The sequence below is a fragment of the Bombus fervidus genome, chromosome 11 (assembly GCF_041682495.2).
Source record: "Bombus fervidus isolate BK054 chromosome 11, iyBomFerv1, whole genome shotgun sequence".
Taxonomy (NCBI): Eukaryota; Metazoa; Arthropoda; class Insecta; order Hymenoptera; family Apidae; genus Bombus; species Bombus fervidus.
Window position 1 is genome coordinate 5,374,285 of NC_091527.1, and position 27,854 is coordinate 5,402,138.

Consider the following 27,854-nt stretch of genomic DNA (forward strand, 5'->3'; position numbering starts at 1 on the left):
TATTTGTTGAGAAACTATGCAGGTAAGAGAATCTTTGTTTTTGACGCGAAGAAAGTATTTTTACGATATAGTTGGGAGAACTAGGAAACCGGATGCGATTCAAAAGATTGCGTATTATGAACACTGTTGCGTGCACGTGTCGAATATTAGTTTGAAGGAATGAATGAACGATTTACGAGGCAAAAAGAGACAAAAGAAAAAATGGAAGAAATAAGAGTTGCACATCCTGTTGATCATGTATTTTTTAAAGTTAGCATTGAGACATGCCTATATTCCTATGGAATCGATGAATAACGCTATAATTTTAATGACAAAAATGGAGTAAAATAAAATATTAAATAAAAACCAAATCGATCAGGAAAAGATCTTTTATTTAATCAAAATTAAATAATTTCATTTTTGTCATTATAATTTAGTCCATACAATAGCGAAAATTTTCCTTTTCCTGTTTCTAAAAATTTCTGTTTAAATAATGCATATTTTCATTCATAATATTCGTGAAGTATTTCTTAATTTCATTACAGGTGCCAAAAAAATATTACAGAAAAAATAGAACTGCATAAATAATAGTAAAAGAAAAAAAAAACAGAAAAACTGATATAATTCTTATATGCTACAACATTGATTTTATCTTGGCCAAAATGCATCCATTTTGATATCGTATTTTTGTAAATAATGATTTAATATCATTCTCTATTGAACAGGTATTTTATTACTTATTGCCCAAAATTTTAATGAAACAATTTACACACAGATACGTATTGTAAATTATTGAAACTTCGATTTTGATCCATTATGGCAAAGATAAAAATAAGATGTAAGCGCAAAAGTTCAAATGATCTTAAGGCCACTTTTACACATGTCTGTAGAAGTGCGTCTTTTAAAGACACATTTTTTGACAGCTCCATCTGCCATACTTTGTTGAAACATGCGTCCATTCCAGTTCCAGTCTAAAGAGAGTTAACGTATTATTTCCGTCAATGTTGCAGCACATTTAACGCGTTTAAAAACGTGGGAAGAAGGTCTCAAAAGGAAAAAAAAGTAATTTTAATGGGTACAAACTAAATGACCGAAAATGGTGCGTGCAAACATAAGAACGTTATTAAATGTAAGGATTTATGTTTATCACTTTCTTCCTTTCCATTTGTCCTAATTTTTATTTTTGAAAGCTATTTAATTTGTCATAATTTATAATAATTATAATAATTTGTCATATCTGAGAAAAAAACACATTTATGTATGAACGATTGCCTTTGTGCTTGCTGTGTTTGCCTCGTCATAATCATAAATCAAATACGTTTAACTGATTGAATGCAAATATATGTCTATATATTAACGGAGAGTTTATCGGTTGCAAATACATGGGCAATCGTGAACCGAAGCAAATACTGTTACTTGTCTGATTATTGTATACAAAATAAATAAAAAATGTATATATACATCAGAAACGGTAGTTTTAATTGTGTAGATTACAACCTATTCAAGAAACTCTTTTGAAACATCTAAAATTTTATTAAGCTCAATTATCAATCCAATATAATTCATGTATATTTTTAATGCCGATTTGTGTTGTAACCGTATAAATATTACTCATCCTATTTTTATAATATTTCAATTAATCTGATTTTTAATAACTTGAATAATTCAATAATCATTCATCAAACAATTCTTGAAGAAACAGAAATTCCTGTTATTTGCAATATTAAAGCTTCGCTTTCTTTTATTGTATCCTTATACATAGCTCGAGTATATTAATAATCTATATATATATATTTATATTTATATTTATGTTCATATATATATATTTATATTTATATAATAGTATGTATATTCTCGTCACATGTAGGCGTGTAACTCTCCCCATCTTTCTCTTTGTACGTGTATTTTCTCCGAGTTTTATAACAGTCTATCGTGTCGCATGTGTAACTGAGAGTGTAATTCGCGGTGTGCGTATCGTCTATGCGTGTCTATTTATATATACGTATATACAGTGTCGATTGTTCTTAAATATTTCAATATAACATCGTCAACCAATAATTTATTTCGCTTAAGCTACACATACAGGGGATCGCGTACTTCCTCCCCGTTTCTTCTTTTTTTCTTAAGTATCATGCATGCGTCGCAAAAATCACATCCTCGTTTCGTAATGTTCTTTTCACACATTCACACCATCTTTTATTCTTTCTCTCTCTCTCTCTCTCTCACACACACACACTCACACGTGCTCACCTTCTCTCTATCTTTTTCCTTCTTTCCCTGCTCTTTTTTTTTTTTTTTTTTAATTAGTTAACACGAAGTCTCACTCGTTAAACAGCTCTCGAAGACTAAGGACACCCAAAGCGGATCACAGTCTGTCTCTGCACTCGTAGAATCTTAGCCAAACTCCCGGAAAGGAAATTCGAATAAATACAGATTATAGAGGATACACTAACTTCTCGTTTCGTCACGACGAATTCTCGATCCTTCACAATTTGCGATAATTTATGTAGTTGATCCTTAAATACGCATTACATAATGTTTTTGCAATATTTTATAATAGGTAATTGAGTATGATCGCAATATAATTGGTTTTGTCGCCAATTTTTAGATGGCGCGTTTATCGGAGGAAATTATTTTTGTTTTTTATACTACAGTTTACCTTCGCAACTGGACAAAGTTATAGCTTTAAAACAGTAGACGATAGAAAAAGATTTTACTATACAAAATTAAAATTGATCAAATGGCTACGGTGAAATTGTAAATTTAACCTTAAAATTTTCTACATTATAATTAAGATATTTTTTAAATTAATCATCTTCAAACACAAATACCTTGGTATCTACTTTGTGAAAAATAAGAAACATATCGATTGATGTATATTAAGAAAATACTTTAATTTGAAGTAGTAAAGGTGATTCTCAACTCTAAAATTACTTCTACCTCTACTTCAGTGATGCATTACTTAAAAATCTAATTGTACCTAATGAAATCTTTGCCTATCATTTATCATTTTAAATCTATGAATTCTTTTGTGAGTGTATGTCTAGAGTTAACGCGTAAATAAGGATCTGACAATAATTCGAGTCTTCGTGACGAAATCTTGGTCCGAATAAACTCAGGATATTTTTTTTGAGAACTCCAGTGTTCGACAGAAGATTCTTGGAGGAAATTTCTCGTTTATGTTTATATTAACCCTTTCTTGACTGTGTCCCGTAAAAAGTGTATATCTTTTTTTCTGTGGTGCTGGACTTCGTAATTACTTGAGCAATGGCTATTGCTCGTTATTAAAAGAGTAATATGTATTAGCGAAAAACTAATAGTATTTCTACGTTATAAACTGTAAACAGTGTAGAGATCTGAAAAAGTTTTGAATCTTTATATTAATCTCGTCACTACATTATTAAAAATTATTTTGAAAGGGTTAAATTACAATTAGATAATATCGTTTCTGTATATAAGTGAGCTGTAAATCTAATTTTACGTGGAAATGTGATGACTGAACACTGGAGAATTTTGCTTGAAACTTGTTGTTATTGTTTTTAGTTTAAAGTTTAAACATTTTTTTTCTTTGTTTAATATTTACACGTCAAGATATCGAGCGATTTTTTTGGATTAAAGAAAGAAATTTCTTTGGACGCAATTTCGTGGCAATTTCCGATCGATGCGATCGCGCCGGAATCACGGATTTTTCGTTAAACTTCCGCGTAAACGATTTCTTCCATTATACTTGATTTTAACTTCGTAATTATAACCTTTACGAGAAAAGGGATGATAGCACGAAAGGATTGTCTATAAAATGAATGTTAGATTATCATTCGATTTTCATCTTCGAACTTGTTCGAATACTTCTGAAATACGAGTCAAAGAGACTTTATCATCCTTTTTCAAGATGTCGTTCATACAGTAATGTTTCGTTAATTGGCCAGACGTCATTTTGTTTGGCTACTTAATGAGAGTGGTATGTTCTTAGGAAATCTCAAATATCTTTCATTTCTATTGAAATTCGATGGGATAAAAATGATCTGACACATTCATTTATTTTACCTGTGTAATAGCTGATGGTTATAATGTTGGCCATTTAACGAAGCAAACTCTGTGGTCAGTTAACGAGGCACCACGATATCTTTGTATTATTAATTAATATACGCCGAGTAAAATTTTACGTGAAATATTGCCTCTAAATATAATACGTATATAATCGTATTTAAATTTTGCGCAAGATTAACATTTGAAACGTTAACATCGACTGCAATATTATGGAATCTTGTATATTATTGTATCGTTGAATAGAGTGATTAACAAGAGAGACAGAATTGAAAGTATGAAATCAATAAATTGGTCGTTTCTGATGTTAATTAAAATACATATAAAAACTGTCCAATCACCCTTCGTCGAACGATACAAAAAATGATATGCCAAAAATGTAATACCATTGATCGCATTAAAATTTAATGATTGATTCGATAATCATCGACTTTCTTAATCTTGTGTCATATTATTCTGCAAAAAACACTGTATAAAAAACATTGACAATCGCTCGTAAAAAAGGCAACGACAATGACGGACAAAATAGAAATTGAAGTCTTCGACAGCTTTCTAATTACTTGTTTTTTTGTAAATCGTAAAATGGCAGTTATTTGTTGATTCATTCGCTAATCTATTCTCTCCGCGGCAGCAGCTATTTTGTTGTAATGTCTCTCGAGCTCTAAGCTAATCGAATAAATACTGGAAGAAAGAAGTATTTCTAGGCTAGTGCTGTCTCGTCGCGACGAGACTTTATTCTTCGCCTGATAGGCCTTGCCGATAAAGCATTAATAACTATAGAGATATTTTCTCGCTACAACCTGATACTGAAACTATATTGTTTAATTCACACTAATTAAATAATAAATTCGATTTGCAATGAATAGAGATATCAAAAGAATATAAAAACGAATTAATGAATAAGTATTATAGAATTATGTAAATTGAAATGAATTAAAATTATAGTTAAAATTAAATTAAATGTATGTTAAATAAGTATAATAAAGAAATAAAGATGTGTGTGTTTATATATGTATATATGTATATATGTATATACATATATTGTATGTATATATATTATACATATATGTATATACGTGTATGTGTGTGTGAGGTAAAGATAAGGTATGAGGTTGAGGAGAAGTATCGCATCTAATAAGTTACCTAACTTTTTAACTAGCTTGCGATTGTATCACTGGAGCACCTCTGTGTAATACCGAAGCCGGTCGAGATTTACGACCACCGGCAGGAGCCGTAAGATTTGTCGATGGTTGTTGAATCGGTTGTTGCGCTATTTGTTGAGCAATTGCCGATTCTCTTTTCGGTACTTCCGGTGGTGATTGAAGAACATCCATGTATTCGCGAATTAAGTTCGCAATTTGGTGTGCCTGCAAATGAAATAACGGTAATATCAGTAAATAATAATTACGCAATTGAAGAATATGTTTTAACATTCTAAAAAATAATAATTATGTAATATAAAATTTGTGCACTATAATATAAATTCTTAAACATAAAGAATTACCTGAGATGTCGTAAGGATAACTTTGCTCTGCTTCTTATCAGTACCAGTGATAATCATCAAACAACTAACAGCTGGACTATAACTGAGAATACTGCTATATTCGTAGGTACAGAGAGTGTTTCTGGAACGATGCTCCAAAAGGTGAAGACCTTGCTGGTCGACGGCCAACCACAGAACACGTGGCCAATTCGAAGTAAATGATTGCATGACATCGAATATCGTGGCCCTGTGAAGCGGCCACGATTGAATTAAATTCAGGAACGCCTTCTTCGCTTCGGGCGGTGTCATTCCTCGTAATGATTGATGGTGTTGAAGTACTCCTTCAATGCACAAACTTGGAACCAGTCTTGGTGGCAGGCAGTGACTTGATATAGTTCGGTAATCGTGATCCGATACAGCGTCCTCACAATCACCGAGTTCTAATTGCGCTTGTAACGCTGTCAACATCATCTAAAAACAGATTATAAATTTAGATAATCTATACCATAATTTATTGGATTTTAACGGATAATAAAAAAAGAATAATTATTTACAGCTTCTTTCTCAGTGATAGGAAATCGATCAGCACGTAAATCATGCAGTACTTGATGATAAAGTAACTCTTTCTCCACCGGATCATCGAGATTCATGTACTGATCAAGGAACAAATGTTTCTTAAATAAGAAGAAATGATGTGCGTGCTTTCTTTGCGATTGATTCTGTTGTGCGTTCGCCGTTCTGTAACGCTCCCATTTCGACATCACATCGGCAATCTTTTCTTCTGGTATCAATGCCCTTTCGGTCGGTCCTAAGACTTCATAAATGGCATAACCTATAAATTTCAATTAAATTATAAATATTTACAAGCCATTTAACAATTAAAAGAAATAATAAATTTAATTTAACTTCGATTACCCATGGCAGTTTCTTCTAAACCAATCTTAGTCTTGATAATCTCCATAACGTCTCTAGCTGTTGCTGAAGGATGAAATTCTACAGCATGATATTGTCCATCCATGAAATGGAATCTCGCATAAATAGGCCTGCGATTAATCGTGCACATTATTTCTTCTCTGCTCGGCGGCCATTGTCTTCTTCTCGTGCCCTGCGTCTTGTAAAGGCACTTTTCAGCAAATCTGGCGTATTTTCCCTCCTCCGTAACGTAATCACTAGCGCATCGTTTCAAATGCGCTATCAGATACTTTCGAATTACTTTCTGTGGAGGTAGAATAACTGAACAGGCCAAAGAAAGTAACGCCCAATGCCTGAGATTGACTCGACTATTAGGATCAGGGTGATCTGTAGTTTGTTTAATCAATTGAAGATACAGTTCACCTAAGAGATTCTCCTTTCTTATACAACGTTCCATCACGGTTTGTATTAAGTTTACGTGTTCATCTTCTACCCTACGAACCGTATCTCCGTTTTGTCCTAATCCAGCGTAAGTTAAAATTAATTGGAATACACTAAGAGCCATCTGTTCATCCGGATCGGGTAGTTTTGAAAGACTCTGAGGTATAGTTTGTCTGCTGAATGCCCAATAGGCATAAGGAAATCCTTTATAGGTTTCACCATGATCAGTCGCGCTACCATGTTCTTGCCTAAGTTTCTCTATTTTGTGCTTAGACAATCTTCGCAAAGTGTTTCTTAGGAAACCACCACCAGAATCTTGAGGTTTTCTCAATATCTCCGCGTCCACCAGTGTTCTTCGGCAATTGACTAAGTTATGATAGAGCCTAATACGATCCTCGTTGGTAATACACTTGAGCTTCTTAGTAGGAACCTCGTTTTCCGTGATCCAGCCTGCCAAAGCTGGACAGTAACTAACGATCAGACTACCTATCTCGTTCTTCTGCGGCGTTTCAAAGACAAAACACTTGTGCGAGCTGTCGGGATTGTGACGTAGAAGGGACAGTGTTATGAAAGAGTCACTTGGGTCTAGCATGATGCTTTCCACATCCTGATAACGATACTCTGATAAGACAAATTTATCATCCGGCTTGATTAGCATCAATCCATCGCAGTTTATACCCAAGATTAGTTGATTTCCATATGACCAATAACCACGATAAGTCACGTTAAACATAGTCGTACCGTAGAGGGGGTATTGCATCACGCAAGATAAATACAACACCTTGGCTGCCAATTCTTTGCGACCGGCGCCATACTGTCTGTGTGCCTGCGCTATTATTGGCACCCAGACATCGTCGCCTCGGGCACGGCTGATTCGATAAGGCAAAAAACTATCCACCTCGCTGTAGTAATCCAGCCGATCGTTATCTTTTGGATCGCCCAAGGCGACTTGCGCTTGTAAGCCCGCCAACTGGAGCGCGACTTTTTCTGATACTGGGAAATCATCGCACTGAAAAAACGACAAAAGAGAGAATAGGACGTTTACAAGAAAGAAGATAAGATCAATAATTTGATTTTTTCCCTCTCTAGTTTACCTTCACAACGTTATATACAGCTTGAGCGTACAGCATGTTCACCTCGACGGGATCTTGGGATATTTCTCGGGTATTTCGGAAAAGCCTTCGTTTGAAAACGAATCGATTATCGCCACTCCCTAAAGTAGCATTATTTCCACGACGAAGTGTTGAAAATGTTGATTGTGCTGTGTTTAATTTGCATTGTTTCCTAAAAAAAGTAAAATATAATAGGACAAGTTATCAATGTAAAATTAAGTATAATGAAATTTGATATAACTGCGTATATAACTGTATATTCGTAGTTTATTAATCGATAATAGTAATTAATGAAAATTTACATTTCCCAAGCGGCTATAACATCATATAGATAATCATGCGCTCGAACATGTTCCTCGCCATCCGGTCTACTTTGGTAAATTGCCCAACCTTCTAAAGACCTGAGACCCAATTTTTCACCTAACTTAGCAACAGCATCGGAAGCAGTATCAGTTGGATGCACATCGATTGCTTTAGTTCTTCCATCCAAGAAGAAGAATCGACAAACTATCGTGCCTAGTCGCCTCATGGCCGCAATCTCTACCGTCGACGGTGGATGTTGTCTACAGGAAACTTTCATAGTTTTACAATTATCCACGCACCACTGAACGTATTGCCGTAGTTTGCCCTCGAGAGCCAAATTCTTTCGCAAGAAAGACACGAAGTACTTGTACAGTAGTTTACTAGGTTGAAAAGCAACTATAGCCAAACAGAGCAATAACCAGACTCGTTCAGCCCATTCTGGATTAGGGTTGTTAGTTGCTTGTCGCATACATTGGACGAAAATTTCATCTCTTAATTCTTCACGCTCAATACCATAACCTATTATACTTTGAATAGTTGCAATTTCCTGATCTAGTTTCATTTCTCCCCTTATATACTTACAAAGATCCTAAAGATTAAGAAAAAACATTAGTTTCAATGTTAATTAACAAAGAAAATAGTCTGTACAAATAATTACTTACCCTGAAGACTGAACAAGCCACATTAACGTTATCAGGATCGTACATATGAATGTGAGAATTCGGTATAGTAGAACCTTTGTAGTAGGTAACCATTTCGTACTTTGGAATAAATTCTACGCTCTTACCACGTGATTTTCTAGTGAGCGTAGCCATGATTGTACCTTCGGGAGATCTTTCGTGGCTATTGAAATAATTTTGCGCAAATTCTACGATATCATGATAAGTAACTTCGTTATCAGGCTCCTTCTTGTCCTCCAATTCTTGAAGTTTACGCTCTACTCTGCATTTGCGTCTCTGTTCTCTCTCCACAGGTGGTTGTTGAGATTGCTGCGCCTGCTGTTGTTGTTGATCATGACCATTCTGTTGCTGTTGTGGTACCGGTTGGTGGTGATTATGGTGCAACAAATGGAGACTATTTGAGTTTCTAGATTCTGGTCTCGATGGAGGGCTACCAGCAATCGGTTCTTTAATGACTTTGTTATTTGGTGCAGGCGGAGGTGAACCACAGGATTCACCGTTAACTAATGATCCAGAATTTCCATTGACCAAAATTGGACTGCTAGGACTGTTCTCTTCACGAGGTAAAACGGACTCGTAGATAGGCTCTCCATTATCAATAGAAGAATCGCCACCATTCATCGTCAAAGCTGTAGCAGGAGGTGGTGGAGGTGGAGGAGGTTCAGTGGGCTCTGGAAGACTCGGCTGTCCGAGTTTGCCAGTGTTTGGACAAGGTATCCTTTGCTGCTGCTGCTGCTGCTGCTGTGATGATTGTTGCAATGGCGAGGTAGCTTCTTGCCCATTTGGAGTATTTGCTTTAGATTCTGCCTTTGAATTTAACTCCATTTCTTGTTGAATTACAGTCTCCAGTTCCACATCGAGGTCTTCGACCAATGCATCCATTTGTTCACCAATTTCTTCAATTATCTGATTACCCTTTGTCGATTGCACATCAGATAAAAATGAAAATAGATTGTCTAAGTCTACAGACTGTAAATCTGAGGCAGCCATTTTAGAATTCATTTGCTCCGCCATCTGCGACAATGCAGCGATCTCTTCTTGCGCTTTTCTGTAAAATGGAATAGCATATATATGAAAATACTGAAATAAAATTCAATGTAAGTATTTTAATTTCTTAAGCGCACAAATTAGTCAGGTGCCGGTGTGTGTGTATGTATTTTGTGATACTAAACGCTGCATCTATATTAAAAGCAATTATTCTTAGTGAATTCTCATCATGCCGTAAGGATTTTTAATTCGCCATTCGAACTACCGACACGTCATACGAACTTACCCGGGTTCCATCCCGACAATACCATTGTACTGTGCGCTATAAAGGACACAAATGGACATACTATTAACACACAAACGAACAACAGTCCTATATGATCGTCACGGCAGTTTGTATACTGGAATAGACGTCCTTTTATCATACAATTTCAAGATAGTATATCGTTATACCTTTGACTTTCTTCCAGAGCCTTCTTATCCTCCATCAATCTTCTCTCCTCTTCCAATCTCTCCCTCTTCCTCATCTCTTCGTCTACTCGTCTCATTTCTCTCAAAGCAGCTGCAACCTCCCTTGCGAATACGCCACGCAGATGACTCTGTATCACAATGGCTGCTCTTCGTTTTCTGATGAACATTATTCTCAGTTTCCAGCCTCGGTATGCATGTTGCACTTTCAATGCAGCGTCTCTCACGCGTTTATACTCTGGAAAAATTCAAATTCTCTTTAGTTCAAAAATAAGATAAGAAATATATTATAAAAAAATAAAATTGAAAATAACTTACCTCGTCGAACTACGTAGCCTCTCCACATTTTCTGTATCATCATAGCGTTACTGGTAACCATTTGATTTCTACAATCTTCCAGTGGCTCGTGTACATAGCTTCTTAAAAACACTTTAGTTTTGCCTATTTGCCATTCAGTTTCAGGAATACCCTGACTACTGATTAAGCACCTAACAGCCTCTTTCTCGTTATAAGAACGTGACAAACGTGCTTTATCTAAACAACGATATCTCGCTATAAAGTCGTGGAAAGGCATGTGTATAGGAAAGCCTTCCTTCCTGATTCTAATAATATCTAACATGCCTAAATATTTCAGCTGGTCCAGAACCAGCTTCTCGTCATAGTGATTCGAAACTTTTTGCATATTTGGCTTGATGCATCTAGCGTACCAGGGTGTGGTAGCTTGAAGAACATCAACTAGAGCCTGTAACTGATGTCTGAAGGAATCACAGAGGGTTGGTTTTCCCTTGGACGTTCCACGAGACATGGTAGTTGCATTTCCACTTGCACGAGCTACCGTGCATCCCAGAAGATCCTGATAAACTGTGATTTCTTGAACAAATTCATTTGTGCTCCTAGACATGAAATCGAAGAACACATCTTGTTGTACATCTCGATTCTTATCGACAAATCCTTCGACTGCGTAAGTAACGCATCCAGCGTAGTGTTTCACTCCAAATTCTTTCTCCCATTTTCGCCGATCGTCCCCTTTCACGTAGCAAGGATGATTCTCGAATTCTGCATGCAAATTGGTCAGGTAAGCTAGGTCCGAGCCTTTTGGCATATGGCACTGCTCGGTCAGTAATTTAAGAACACATCGTGGAGGTTTCTCGATTAATTCCAGGCACATGGTGTTGTCAGTGAAGGTGATATGGGAGTATTGGATCTCTTCCTGTCGATACTGAAATTCAAAACGTTTCACGTGTTACGATAGCCGACATGGAAGGACAAGTGTCAACTAGTCAACTTCGCAACCAGTTTATTTTTATCATCAACTCTCGACTAATTCAGGTGAAGTGTTAATGACAATGTATTACATGCATTTAAGTAGATAACTTGAAACTAGGTACCCATGTATAATATATCTTTGTGGTTCATTACTAAGTATTATGTGAAAAAATATAGAAGTATTCGATTCAATTAATATAGAAAGACAACTGGCATAGTGAAGTTTGGAACTAGTCAATTTTAAGCCCTACAGAAACTCACGTTCTCAGACACCTACATATAATATATCTTCAGTTTATTATTAAATATTACAGGTAAAAAATAGCTAAGAATTCAACTGAATTATCTTACTGCACCTTCGATATCGAGGTCAATATTATGTTACCCTATCGGTTACGTAACAAACCCATTATCTCATCCTATCATGTGGCACGATCGTTAATCGTGTCACACAGCTGACTAAGTATATAGGAAAACAAGAAAGCTTAGAAACGACTTACTAGTTCCTGTTCCAGTGCGAACACGTAGTGATTGAAAAACTTATGCAGCTTCTCGTTCGTGTAATTGATACACAGTTGCTCGAAGCTGTTGACGGCAAAGTTCTCGAAGCCAAATATATCCAAAACACCAAGAAATCTCGAGCTGTCCTGGCCAGGATTCGTGCAATTGTTTATATGATTGATCAACCAGGCGAACGTTCTCGAGTACAATGCTTTTGCCATCGCATGCCTATTTTCACGGGCTTCTTGAACCTTCAATGGTATCTCGGTGATATTTCCGCGGACGTTTATCTGTCGTATAAGCACCACTTTGGTGAGATCCTCAACCTGCAGCCCGAGCAAAGGAGCAACCGTACCAACGATGTCAAGGTCTTCTTTAGTTAGTTCGCATCTTTCGCCATCCACGTCCTCGAAGCTCAAATTCCCCAACCAAAGAATGGCAGACAGGACTCTGAAAATACCCTCGCACATTTCCGGCGCGACCTACAAAAACGAAAGTGCCAGTCAGTCGCGGCTAAGGATAAAATAAGTCCTCGTTACCGAAGCAATTTATAGAGGGGAGAAGAAGAAATGAAATAACAAAAAGAAATATTACATTGGAATCTATTACACGTATTTTAAGGTTTTAGGATGTTTTTTTATTCAAATATTTAAATTGTTTTATCAGAAAAAATTATGATAATACAGTTATAAATGTAATAATAAGAGAAACGAAAATTAAATTATTATTGTCATAAAAATAAGAGATGTATTAATTATGTATTTTAAGGGAAAACAAACGTTTAATAAATATTTGAACTGATTACTTTGTTTAAAAATAATTGTTCCAATTATTTGTTTGACTAATAGAGCAAAACATCATAAGGTAACTTTTACAAAGAATTCTGGACTATTATGATAAATTTTCTATTGCTCATATTATAAATAAATATTCTATCATTAATAACAAATAAAAAACAATTTTCTGACAGACTGAACATAAATTCTATTCTGAGAGAATTAAGTAGAGAAATTCTTAACATTTCATCTATATGGAACTGTTTGTACAGACTATTAACACCAATAAATCATATCCTTTGATGATACCACCCTGTGTGTACCGACTAATTACCTGTAGCACGTTAAACGCAAGCCTAAGAGCGTCGAGTTTCTTGCAGTCGGAGATTCCATCGATCTTCACACAACCAGACTGGTTCAAATACTTGTAATGGCTTGCTGGCATCAGTTTATATTGTTCCGCGAATTCCTCGTCTCTGGTTCCAGCTTCGACCAGCTGATAGAACACATGGTAATTCCTTTCTCCGCTACTTTGAAAAGTTATACGGCTCTGCTCAAGCAAGTAATCTTGGATGATACAGCCTTTGATCATCCACTTACTGTCGAAGCACACTTGCATAAACTTGCCAAACCGGGAGCTGTTGTCGTTCCTTACTGTCTTTGCGTTTCCTGTATAATATTTTTTGAAAATGAAAATAATTATATTCTAGCAAAAAAAAGACTATAATATATAAAGAAATTATAAGATAATTATTTAATATATTAAATTTCGGATAATTTTAGTCTGTAGATCCAAAATATTAAATTTTGTAAATTATCAAATTTAGTATAATCACATTTTGTAGCTTTAAATGATTAAACACTGTACAATATTAAATATAGGATAATCATATTTTGTGGTATTAAAATACTAAACTTGATAAAACGTCAAATTTAGGATAATTTTCATATACCCATTGTGAAGAGCGATTGAACAAAAAATAAGAAATTTAAAAAATAAATAAACATGAAATATATATACTAAAATAATTATTTGCAAATTTTATACAGTTATAGGAGAAAATCTAGTCTTTTAATATTGGTAGAATAGAACGTGACGACAGAAAACATTTTCACACCGAAGCAGATATTCCTGCAGTGTTTGGTAGCGCATTTTGCCGAGATACAAAAGCAAACGGTACAATTTTTATGATACCCCCTTAAATCTTTTGCCTCTCGTGACCCAGTTTTTACCCCTCGCGCTTATACATTTAACACCTGACTCGATCTCGGCCTCTTGACTCCGAGTAATGAATCCCCTTTATTTTTAAATGCCATTAGGAATAACGTTCATCGATCCGTTTCATAAAAGTCTTCCCGTTTCTATTTTCGAGCGTTGCCTTTGGAACAAGAGAAAACCTCGAGAAAAAGGCTTGCCTTTTCTTCGGCGACTTTTATGAAAAGTATCCACCAAACAATTTCGCGACAAATCTATGCTTCCAATGAAATCCGACGGAAGCCCTTCCAGTTCTTTCTATTTGAAACCATTTTCAAAGTTTCCAATTGAAAGAAAGTAAAACATGTAATTTTTTCTTAATTACTGGAAATAATATTTAATAACCAACGATTGAGAAATTTCTTGAGAAAAGTGTTTCTAAGAGGAAAAATTGCGACATAATTGTTAATTCTAATTTCGTAATATTCGTAATAATTGAGAAATTTCGTAATAATTCATTTAATATTTTATTACAAAATACACTTGACACCTTTACGTATATTTATCATAGATCCTTTTCTTCAGATTAACTCCTCAATTAATAAATAATTGTAAAATTCTATAATGTTTGTATTTTGTAACTGATGTTCTCTAACTACTTATTTTTAAATTTTAGAAAGATCCTGGAATATTAATTAGTTCTAATTTAATATAAGGTAACTTTCTATTATTAAAAAAAAAAAAAAAAAAAAAATAGAAGAGAGACGTAACAAGCTTTTAATTATTTTTATAAAAGACAAAGCTTTCGTGTTAGCGTGACAGGAAAAATTCCAGGAAAATTAAGGACAGGCCGTAAACTGTTTGAAAATATAATCAACGGGGACGAAACTGGTTATTAAGGGGAATAAGTTAATTACCGAAAGCTTCGAGGATGGTGTTTGCCTCTAGAATTTGTTGTTCCACCCACGTGTCGACATTGCTGGTCACCGAGCAAAGGTATTGCAAGATGAATTTGGTGGTTTCCGTCTTGCCAGCGCCACTTTCTCCTGATATCACGCAGGATTGATTGCTCTCCGTGTCCTGGAGAGACCTGTACGCCGCTTCCGCCAACGCGAATACGTGTGGCTCCAGGGAGCCCATCTTCTGACCATGATATCGATTCACATACTCCTACAAATCGAAAAATTTCAATATGATTTAATGAAGAAGTAACTTTCCTTTTTTAATAAAAAATATATTTTTATGTTTTCAATAAAACAGAATCAACTGTGTTATTCGTAAAAAAAAAGATGCTGAGAATAGATTGCCCTGCATTTTTACAAATGGCAAAATTTAATAAATTTATTTGTATACATTTTTATTAAATAATTATTTGTTTGAAAGGATTACTTTAACTTCGTACCTGTTACGTTGTTATTTCTGTATTTAGAGGTAGGATCACAATAGCTATTATTTTATTCTTTAAATAAATCTATCACACCGTTCTGAGTTGAAAAACCTTTATTGCACTTTCTTACACGGACTAGGGATAAAAACAAAAGGACATCTTAAACCTATCGATTAAATCTATCGATTATATCTAGAACTATCTTCTAGTTACTATTTATTGTAACTAGCGCATCTGCACATAGATGGCGAGCGCGAACTCACATTGTCATTTTCAACATGTTATTTGTATATAAAAGATTATATAATTGGTTCGACTTTTATAGAATCTGGAAAAAAACAGCAATGCCATCTTTAGTTTTACAATGTTATTACGACAGTTGGAATAGTTTGGGGTGGTGCGTGATGAGGTAGGGGAAGGAAGACGTATGTAGACAACTCTATTTCCGGTGTGGAAGAACTTTGGTCGACTTGTCAATAAGACTATCTATCTGAGCTTAAAATGTACATGTCATATCCACGAAGGATGCATACGTACTGTATGTAACAGTCGATGTACAAACAAGAACTTGTCACAATGGCGAAAAGATGTAAATTGTAAAGTTGGAAGATTATTTAAAGATCAATGCTACGGTCATAGTTTTAGTTGAGACACAGTGGATAAAAATCAAACAGTGTAATTTTGAAAAATACGATTTGCTATATTTAACAAATATTTTATACTTCTATATTCGTCAGATATTTATGGCAGAAATTAGTTTGCAAAAGTATACGCAACATCCAAATTACAATATTTTTATATTTCTTTAATTCTGCTTATAGAAATATAAATTTACATAAAAATCCATAACGCGGTCGTCATTATTTTATCTAGCTTCAACGTACAAAAAATCTCAGTACAGAAATTTCTTGAATTCCAATTACTTTAATTATAAATGTCCTTTCTTTATGGCAAAAAATCTGCGATATAGTTCATTAGCCTTAATTACCGTTTGGAACGCATCGGACACGACAAACAGATTCCGATGATCCAATAGAAGGTTTGAATTAAGAGCGATAGCTGGGCTCTGGACAACCCTGGTAACCCGATTAATTGCAAACGTCATTTGATAGGACATTCCACGGCCGAGTTCCATTCGGCCCCTTTCATTTGCTGGTTCCCTTGGGAGACCATATCACGGTTCTAAAAGGTATGTACATCAATAGTTCGATTTCAAACGGATCGCAGATTAACGCTTCGCCTTTACGTTGTCCGTAAAATGTTCCCTACTGTGCTCGTGAAATCTACTTTATTTAACGCTTCCATTATATGATTTCTGCCTAAATACAATTTATAAATTTAATATACGATACTAAATTTTTTTTTTTAATGAAGATTAAAAAATCTAACTACCAAAGAACAAAATAAAAATCTAACTACTAAACCAAAAAGGTGGTAAAATTTTATACTAAAATACAAGTTTATATTAAATTTACTCCGTGTGGTTTATTAATATTTATCTTCGCTATAAAATGAAATTACATTCTAAGTTAATATTCGTTTATAATCGAAAAATCTAAAAAGGGCAAAATTACCATTCGCGTTAACTATATTTTACCGACGTCGACATTAATGCCAGCTTCGTGAAACTTCACTTAGCAAAAGAAAAATGTAATGTATTCATTATACAAAAGACCGGAAGTGTTTTATAATTTTTTAACAAGGGAAACTTTGCTCGTTAGACGGGTTTCGATTCGACCTGTGCACCGATGCATTATGCACACAGCACCTTAGCTGGTCGTGCGGTTGCAACCAGTCCCGAGCGAAGTAGTGCAACCCAGTTTCGTGTCAGACACGTCCTCTGCGCAACTGCGAACGCAGGGAGAGCGTTAATCCACTAACCCTTGGCGGCTCGTGAAAATTCATCGAAACGCTTGATCCATTTCCATGAAACCGCCGACGAGAACACTTGGGTCGTATGGCCCCCGCTGAATATGTGCACACGTGTACCTGGTATATGCACCTTAACGAAAGGGCCGAGTTTACAACGTTTCGAGGATTCCATCTAGATTGGAGTGTCGCGTCGGATCCTTGTAATTTACTTTATCTTTCTGCCAGGAGAGGGAGGACGCGTCGAGATTTCGGTTCCAGTGTTACCGAGCGTTTCAAAGATGCATGCGCCACTTCAGGGAATGAACATAAAGAAGGGAAAAGATTATTGTGTGAGCACCACTGTGTGCACCGGGAAATTTACGTAATTGGATTGCTCCGTAAATGTTGATCTTTGCGAAAATTAGCTAAGATAAAAGTCACGTGGTTCTATGACGCATCAGAACGAAGAAATATGTTTCTTCTCTTTTATTACTTGAATTATGCTACTTCCCTTTTTTCCTTTTTTTTAGGTACTGTAGTTTTGTGATAGGATGTATGAATTTTATTGGAAGACATCTAATTAAGAGGCTGATGCTCTGATCTAATAAAGAGCCATGCTCGTATGTTATTGGCTCTTTACATGTAGTTACATGTAGTTCCTCCGTAAATAGGGGATATGTACAGTCAGTTACAAAAATCTATATACACGAATCATTGAATTCTTTGCATTCGATATTTAGATTATAATAAATATTTAAATTGTAAAAGTGAAGATTATACTATATACTATGAAAATCAGTTTAAAAGCTCTATCAATAAGGCAATAGCGTTTATTACAATATTTTAATTCTAATTTATATAACCTTTTGTATATCATACATTTTTTACTGTTAGAATCGTTAAAAATTTTTGCTTTCTTAACACTTCCTTTTTCAACTTCCTTTTCTTTATCTGGTATATACTCCACAGAATGTTTTCCTTAATGACAGAAATTATTTCAGGAACATCGTTATTGGCTATATTCGAAAAGGAATTATCTTTGGCCGTGTTTACACGGCAGATAAACTTACGCCGCGGGCCCTAAGTTCTTGAGAAAATAAATGGCCTTCGGTAAAAATAGCGGAGTGCAACGAATTCCAGGTGGCTGTCATACGGAAAATGCATAGACGTATCTTATCTCCTCCTTTCAAGGAATACATCTGGCATGCGTGGACATACGAACTTTTAAGCTCTCCTACATATTTTCTTATCGGTGATTGTTTTGTATTTTGGGAGCTTCAATTTTCAGCATGCTGCTGTTATTGAAACGATGTTTGGATAGCTCTTACCCGACTATCTAACTTTTATTGCGATATTGGCTGGTTGGAATCCGCACATCTGTCGGCGAAAATGAAATTTTTTGAAATACGATTGCCATCCATCAGTTTTTCCAATCTGCGGAATATTTCATCAAACATATAACGTAGCTCATTCTTGTGTACAGGGAGTTTCAAAACGATACATAATCACTCATTAGACCCCATTTCTTTCTACATCACTAAAAATCACTCTCTCCAGCTTCTCAAAGAAGTTCTTCTCTTTGTAGTTAGAGTGAAACAAAATGACTGTTCCACGCCTGTACATAATAAGAAGAAAAGAAAGAAGGAAAGAAAGGCGCAGAAAGCGAAGTAGCTATGCGCATCGCGAATGTTTTGACTCCAAGAGTGTAATGGGGGAGCGAAGAGCTCGTGTCCCCGTTTATTCCTGCAGCTGCGACTGCAAAATCAGCGCACGGTTCGCCGACTAGAGGCTGTGGCTCGTGTCAGGACATCGGCACCGGGGATCGTACTTACGACCCCTCTTCTTCGTCGGTGTCGTTGTCCGACCGTGCGCGCAAAGACGAATGGCAAAACGAGGTTACGTCGAACCTAGGGTAAAAACGGGACTGTTTTCCATGGCTCGTTCCTTTACTGGGTCGTTAATTAAGGTTATAATACACACGAAGTTCAACAGGATCGATTAAAAGTGTTCGATGCTCCTCTTGTATCGATGATGAAAATAATTTGAGAATAATACGAGGAAAGTCTAGGGATTTTCCCTAAGTTTATTGACGCACGTTGATTGGTCCATTGATAACGTCATAAATAACTCGTGAAGAGGTTATATGAGGAGTTGTATGGACCTATATCGTCGATGAAATAAAAATGTAACAGAGCAGGTGAGTTCATCTCTGGATGATTAGAATTTTATTTATACGATTTGAAGAATTACAGATACTAGAATTCTAATTAAACGTAGAAATGTTATAGGTACTAACAATCGAAGCGTAACAGAGGAATTGAGTTTATTTCTGAGACATTAGAATGTTACTTGTATAGACTCTGAAACTACAATTGGATGCATGAAAGTTACGAGTATTAGAACTGTATTTAAACGTAAAAGGGTTATAGGTACTGAAATTATAGATAAATGCAACCACAAGTTACAGGTACTAGAATTATAGCCAAATGCAAAAATTTTAAAACAACATGACATTGATTTTTTTAAGGATGGAAGACAACAGCAGACGATACATCGCTTTCTTATTTGCATGGGAACCTAACTAAACCTAACGAATCATCGGTCACGTGAGCAAAGCCCATTCTTCGGAAGAAAGAATGAGACGGTTCCAGAGAAATGGGGGACGCTTCGTTTTCTCCAACGAACAAAAACACAGCCGGTAAAACGGCGTAAAATAGAGAGCCCTAAAAGAAAATGGAGCGATCTAACAGCCTGCAGCAGGTCAGCCTTGACTGATCGTTAATGACGACACACTGGCGGTCCAGTTACCTGAATGATTGTCTTTGACGTGAACCAGTACGGTTGATTACTTCGAAATACTCGGATCGATCGTCCGTGCAATACTATGGGAGAAACACAGGAAGATGTATATGCATGTATATACAAGCTATGGGTGATGCGGAATGTGCAACGACGAGATAAAAATGTTTCATCTCTCTGGCATGCCATATACTGCAAACGAGGGAATATCGAGATGCTCCAGTTCCTTTTGTTTCTGGAGAGACGCGGCTGATAAAGAGCGTTCTTTGACCCGAGAAATCTGGTATTACGTGATGCTAAATACCATTAATACCGTTCTTTCTTCGGTTTGCTTATAATTTATCATGTTTGCTCTTCAATAATGACATTTTAAATCTTATTCTCTGCAATCTTTCGAAAACTTTATTGTTTGTCCTTTTCGCGAGCTGCGTTTCTTTGTTTATTCGTAATACATTATAAGCGTTGAATATGAGAAAGGTAATAAAATTAAGTAGGAGCAGTTAAGAAAACCAAATATTTGAAAATTATCCATATTAATAACTATTGAAATATAACATATATTTCTAGACTATGTAGGCCCGATGAGAACAGGATTATAGTATTTCAGACTTGTTTAAGACTCTTACAATACACATGATTATGTACAGATCCAACACAGTGCGAATAAAATAATAGAATTATCTACATGGCGTACATTGGCAATATATGTGCACTTATCATGCACGTACGGTACTGGCCAATCTCAATCTATTGCTTTATTAACTGACCGTCATATCTCAAATTTGTCTGGCCTTTAAGCCTGTTTCACTAACTGACCACACGTTGAGATCTTAATTCATATTTCCTGCTTGCAATTTTATAATTATGTGATTTGATTTTTGTATTTCGAATTTTCATCTTAGCTTTAATGAACAACACACATTTCATTATTTTATGAACGAATCGCTGTAACCAAATTGTTCCATTGTTCCTTAAAAGATTTTTTCCGGCATAGGAGTATGATATTCGTGAAGAATAAAATGTTAAATAATACAACATTTTTATTATTTCATAATCGAGTATGATGCAATTTTACTATGATTTGTAAGTGACAGCGGAAATTACGCTGGTACAAGTGCCACAGCGGATCTATCGCGATGGTCGACGATTAATCAGAGCACGACACCGTTTCACGAGCAGAACTGATATTCGATTACCACAAAATTATACTTACATGCTGAGACCGTTGAGACTTACTAACTGTGTTTCCAAGTTCCTACCACGAGTTAGGCTAACGATTATGACAAGTGGATTAATAGGTATAATTCCTGTCGATTGGAAAACAATGAGCTGCACGTTTTGCAAATCGTGGACACTGTGGAAATTAGAAATTAAGCATGTAAAACTTTCCTACCAGGGAAAATCTTCCTTTTCAGTCTCAATTACTATAATTTATATTCTATGGGAAGGAAGAATAGAAAGAAAGAAGGCAAATATACATATATAGCAATATTACGAGTTTATAAATTATTTTTCCGTGAGGATAAGATTCAAGCCTGTGGTCAATTCCCAAAACAAGGCTTAACTTTTTAAGAGCGGTGGGGCATAGCCGTGGTCAATTAATAAAGCAACAGACTAAATCAATATTTGGAGGAGCAAGGTTCAACGAATTGGATTGTAACAAGAAATCACCACTCTACCTAGTCATAAGAAAGGTAAATAGTCGTAATTCTTACCTATACACCATAAAAATCAATCGAATGGACGCTGCCCATTTTTTCGCCATATCTTTCATGAGTGAACGATTATTCTAGATGCATGACATTGGTGTTCGATTTTCAATGTACGCATTCAGTTTCAAGTAGAAATCGGTAATAGATTCATGAGGATCGACACGTGTACCCGGGCATTGTCGCCGACGAGAGGAAAGAACGAGGCTCCGAAGGCTCCAGGGTAACCACGACGAGTCTCCGAATCCGATGTGCGCTCCAGCCCGATCAATAACACGGGGCGTGCACCACAGCGAGCCACCCTTTTCCTTCTTGCCAGCCAGGGGTCCTTTGGTACCCCGACTGACCTTCGAAATTACCGATCTATTCTCACGATCCTTTGTATTTTCTCTTTTAATTACTTTTTTTCTTGTCAATTTCTTATTAAAAATTGTTTAACATTCAGAAGCTGTCGTTAAAAGAAATCAGCTCTCGTTAATTCTATTATGAGTGAAATTTTATTTAAATATGTCTGTTTCTTATTTCACAGATAATTCATCAAATCTATCATTAGACCTAAGATTAGCCTATCGGCTCAATTTTAAGGAGACCTGCTTGATTAAACTGTATTCTATTAGTGCTAGTGTAACGAAGTCTACTTCGTCAAAAGAAATCAGTTGTCGATAATTCTATCGCAATTAAAATTTCATATAAATGTAAAATATATATATGGCTTGTTTCAGAGATAAATAAGAGATAAAGCAGTCCTCATTAGCATTGTATTCGATGTTACATGGAAAATAAAAACATTATTATTTGCATAACATGATTATAATATAATAACGATGCTATCATTATGGAGTGATAATGTTAAAATGAGATACATATGAGTGTGAACTTTCAGCCATGATAGCCTTTAACGATTGAATATTCTGAACAATATGTGACTTGAAATTTTCTTTATAAGTGATGCCAACGCCCTGTTGGGTTCTAGAAACGCTATAGATATTAGAACATTCGAGCCTTTTTATACAATTGAACTGTTACTATCAGCGAAACATTACAAGCCACAACTTACTGATATATTAATAAATTCTCTTATATTGTAGCAAAAAACAGTTCGATAATAAAACAAATAAAGTTTTGTAGCTTCTAATTTATATTTTATTTCATAAATTGTCGTGACGGTTAATGGGCAAAATATTTGATTTTATTACGCATTACCGAGAGTATTACCGAGAAAAGTCATTTTTCAAGACCTTTTTAAAACGTGGTTCTCGCTTGGTATGTGCAGCGCGAGTTCATAAAGTCAAAGGAACGCGATCGAAGTAGAGACACGGGTTACAGCATCAAAGCAGTTTTTCCCGCGAACTTATTACCTACATGCACAGACAGTCTGTAAAAAGCAGCCGAACTTGAAGCGCACAGAAAGACACTGTATTAAGTCTCATTAGAAAATTATTTCAACCAAACAAAGAAAATTAGCTAGTAAATTAAAAGATATTAAATAAGCAAAAAATCTTGCCCATTTTTTAGCACAGAAGAAGATAACGACCAAAAGAATCTATTTAGCGAACTACTTGTTAAATATTTTAAAGAAATGATAATAATAATCTAGAAAAGTTACACAACGAAAACAGATTAAAACTTACAAAAATATACGAACGTATAAAATGAATAAAAGATAGAAAAATGAGTTTTATTTATACTCGAATGCAGAAAAAGAGAAATTCTATATTCGGCAATAAAAATAAAATCAAAAAAGTCGTTCGAGCTTGACCAGGTGGAAAGGTTTAAACCGCTGGCTCGGAGCAAATTCTATTGTGCCGTGGCTTTTTCTTTATTGCTTCAATTCCATTTAATCGCTCAGCCCTTTCATATTTTTTACTTTTTTTTCTTGACGAAGCCACACGTCAGTCGAAGGGTCGAATGCCGTTCGAGGACTGTTTCACTGTCGGCGACCCGTATTTACGTACAAAGTGGCTGCCACTCGATCCCGAAATAAGTCCTCGCGCGCAGCCTGCACCCTAATTCAACCAGGCTGATACGCGCGTTAACGCCGCCGATGGTTTTAAGCTCGATGCTTGCACGCCTCGAAATAGAGATTAAAGCTACGCACACCATAGGGGAAAAAGAGAAAAGTGCAACGCCAGACGATTATTGAGAACACGCCAGGACACTAGGGACCGTGTCTCTCAGCCTCTTGGACCAGATAGAAAACAATTTGCCGTTGTGCTTGCGAAAATGCTTTTAAAATGGCCTCTAAAAGTGTTTTCGAAGGTGTTTTCGGAGATGACGCAAGACGATATGGGTAATCTTATTGGCAGCCTAGAGAATATTTTTGCAGCATGAAAATGGAAAATGCTTTGAAACTTTCACCGTCGATGGGCATTTTATTTTATGCATAGAACTCTGCCATGTAAATAGGATCTGCAGTGTTCATACATAATAAAAATATGTTTTAATTACAATTAAATAAACTTTGTATCTATATTTATATTTGGGAACTGAAGGTCAATAATCAAGAAGGAAACAATAGGAAGATAAAGATATATCGTCCAATTAAGGTTCACGCGAATTAATATCTTTGAATAATTCATACGTTGAAACGAAATAAATGAAAGAAGGAATAGGAATGTAATAGTTTTTGGAATATTTGCTTACTGTTATGTCACTATTTTTAGCGATATTTACAGTTTACAAAAATATATAATATAAAAAATGAGAGGAGTTTGGTGTTTTCGCAGCTGCAAAAATAAATGGATTACTCATCGATTCGTCGGCAACGGAGTGTATCGTGACCTACAAAACCCTTCAAGAGTTGATCGGTCGTTTCGCGATATCTCCACGAAAGCACGTCGTGGCTTCCGTTTCCTGTTTTCAAACCGAGGCCTAGCAATTCCAATACGATAAAGACGTCCTGTCGTTGGCATTCTCGTGTGTCGACGAAATATATTTGATAAAAATGTACATCGCGTTATTATAACACGTCTTTCACAATAAATTACCATTCTTTCTTCCATAATATGTATTCCTAATTATCGCAATAAATATATTTCAGTTTTATATTGCAATTAACAAACGCAATTTATAAATAAATTATTAACGAAAAAAAGATTATTTGTAATAATATAACGCTATTTTTAAAATATGGATTTACTTAAAGGTATTTTGTTGCGCGTTGTTATTCCGTGTTGATGAAATAAACACGTAAAAACGTACATTGCGTTACTTTAAAATATAATTCACTGTAAATTACCAAGTTCCCCCTGTGTTCTTATTTAACGTAACAAGCATGTTTCATCCTCATAATGGAAGTAACATTGTAACTTTGAAATGAATCATTAGCATAAAAATTATATTGTATTGCTTGCGATATTATTACGCGATTCCTGTTTAATAATAAGGAGGTAAAAATTGTATCGTTAATAATTTCGAAAATTTTTCAAGTTTCTGAAAACTCCTTCACAGCAATAATTTAATAATGAAACATTTGTAATATTTTTGGCAAATTATTTTAACATTATTATGCTATTATGTAATTGTTCAAAATAGTTTTGGAATTATTTCATAATAAAATAAAAAAGAAACTCTCCATCATGAATAACTCTGATAATTTTTGAACGTTCTAAACGGTTCTTTCACAGGAGTAATTTAATAATGAATCTTTCATTACACACGTGACCAAATTCTTAATTGTATACGATAGGAGAAACCAATTATTACTTGCAGAGAAGAGGGGATAGGCACGTGCAGTCTGCTCCGTTCTTCGAGGCAGACGCCGTGTTTAATATTTGCTATTCTTCGACAGCACTTCCTGCATACATTTGACGCCGGAAGTGCGTAAGTAATTGCGCATTTCAGCAACCGCGGCACACTCTTTGTTGTTTTAATTCAGTTGCAATCCTTGGGTATGTAGCAATTTCATCGTGAGATATATTTAAAACAGGTATTCTTATAAAAGTTCTTTACATAGGAAAATCTGCAGATGAAGTTAATATTCTATAAAATATATCGGCATACCAAATCTATTACTTTCTCTAAGAAAGATATATCAAACATTAATATAAGAAACTAGAACGTTTCTTAGAAGAATAATTCTTTATGTAATTTCATAACTATTTATATGAAGAGAAGGTGCTTCCTCTTTACAAATTTTCCTACAATTTAGTACGCACTCGAGAAGTTAATGTAACGTAGCTGATAAGGGAAAGACAAGTTCTTAGGTCCAAAGATATAAGCTTTCAAAGATATATAAATAAAAATTTCTTGCAATATTATTTTGGTATTACTGGCTAGTCGAAAGATTTCATCGTAGAAATCACTTTTATATTACGTTACTCGTTCTAAAAACATATTACGGTGAAAGACTCACTCTACACTATTATCCGTACCATGATTCACGTTCTCGATAACGCCAATTACCTCCATCCATTACCAATCCATTACAATGAGCAAAATTTCAACTCATAACCCCTATGGTTCCCAATCGAACGATTAAAATAAAGAAAAAAAAGAAAGGTCAAAGGAATCTAGTATTCGCCTTAAGCAGTGTGCATTAAAAGATAATCACGCGAAACGGTTCCAATTTACTTACGTTCGTGTAGAAGTCAACCTCTTTGTACGGATTCACAGCCACTAGTATGGATCCCGTGTACGTCTGGTCGTCGAATCGTAATATGCTAAAGTCAAGGAAAATTATCGAAGCAGCGACTCGTTAAATCGCTGATGCATTCAAGCAAGTCGTTCGTCTATTAATCTCACCGTGCGACCAAGAGATGCAAATGAATGGAGGAGGGGAAAGGAAAAGGAAAAGAAAAGGAAAGGAAAAAAAGGGGGGTGGAAGGTGTGTTTACCCATAGCTGAAAGGAACCGTGTCGACGGCATTATTTCTCATTCCCCAACCTCGTGAACCGTCTTGAATGATAATGCGAGATGCATTTTGAATGGAGACCTACACTCTGTGCACGTGACGTCACGCGCAACCACGTAAATGCGTGTCGCTATTTCTCTTTTTCTTATTATATTAAACCGTTTTACGAAGTTTATGCTTGTTTCAGATGAGGGAATTTCCTGACGTTTCATTGTCAGTTTAGGATTATCGTAAGAGCTTAAGGGTGATTGCTAAAAAGATTCTTTTAATAACAAGAGCAGTAGGGAAATTTGGAAAGTGTTACGACATACAGTGTTATAATTCCTAACTCTTACGCTTAAGAACCTTTGAAAATTCTTATTATAATATTTGTAACTATACAGAGATCGAAATATATTACATTGCAAAGAACGCCACCTCAAAAACAAAAACCCGAAAGCAAAGGAAATTAATTCGACCCAAATGTAAAAATCAAAATCGAAGAGTCGGATTGAATGGAAATTGCGATATCCGCCCCTGCAATCAGCCAGACGCTGTTCCTCCTCATGATCCGAACTCCTACCCTCCTGGACGTAATTCATTCCGTCTCTCTGGTTCGATCGACGATACAGCGAAAGCGTAAGACAAAAGAAAAACAGGGTCCGACGATAACTAAATGGTACATTCACCGATTGTTAGAGAGAGAGAGAGATTTTAACGATGTCTCGAATTACCGAACGAGTCTCGTTGTTATGTAGTTCATCTACAGACTTATCTATCTTCCTTCCTCCTGTCTGGCTAACTGTTATCGAAGTACTCGATCCATTCTCCTTTATTTTAATCCTCGTCTCTATCTGTTGAAATTCGATAGAAAACAACGTTATAAAAATCGTCAAGGTCGAAAGTAGCCAAAGAAAATTTTTGCTAACTGTCGATAATGGTTACCCGAGAAATCAAAAACTAACTGATAACCAATAATGGTTTATCGGTAACCAACAAAATTTTAATTAATCGATTTTTCTGGCTAAAATCAGTTAAACGAAACCTATCTCGCCACCAGTCCCAAAAATTAAGACAAACGTGTATGTATAAACAAATTCAAATAAAATTGTCATAAAGATATCAACCCT

The 27,854-nt window shown here is 35.4% G+C and overlaps 1 protein-coding gene across 2 annotated transcripts in view; it reads right to left on the reverse strand.

Moving 5' to 3' along the window:
- Positions 1-353: 353 nt before the first annotated feature.
- Positions 354-27,854, reverse strand: part of Myo81f (unconventional myosin 81F) — a 49,351-nt gene continuing 21,850 nt past the window's right edge. The window contains exons 3-16 of one of the 2 annotated variants that reach the window (XM_072012875.1): positions 26,470-26,532; positions 15,065-15,317; positions 13,287-13,621; positions 12,176-12,658; positions 10,728-11,628; positions 10,395-10,647; positions 10,228-10,263; positions 8,937-10,002; positions 8,274-8,863; positions 7,954-8,143; positions 6,422-7,868; positions 6,061-6,338; positions 5,528-5,977; positions 354-5,390 (exon numbers count right to left, since the gene is read on the reverse strand). In XM_072012875.1, coding sequence (XP_071868976.1) covers positions 5,175-5,390; positions 5,528-5,977; positions 6,061-6,338; positions 6,422-7,868; positions 7,954-8,143; positions 8,274-8,863; positions 8,937-10,002; positions 10,228-10,263; positions 10,395-10,647; positions 10,728-11,628; positions 12,176-12,658; positions 13,287-13,621; positions 15,065-15,317; positions 26,470-26,532 — 6,561 coding nt within the window. In that variant the 3' untranslated portion in view covers positions 354-5,174. The remainder of the gene's footprint in view (positions 5,391-5,527; positions 5,978-6,060; positions 6,339-6,421; positions 7,869-7,953; positions 8,144-8,273; positions 8,864-8,936; positions 10,003-10,227; positions 10,264-10,394; positions 10,648-10,727; positions 11,629-12,175; positions 12,659-13,286; positions 13,622-15,064; positions 15,318-26,469; positions 26,533-27,854) is intronic. The other variant, XM_072012877.1, reaches the window with a different exon arrangement.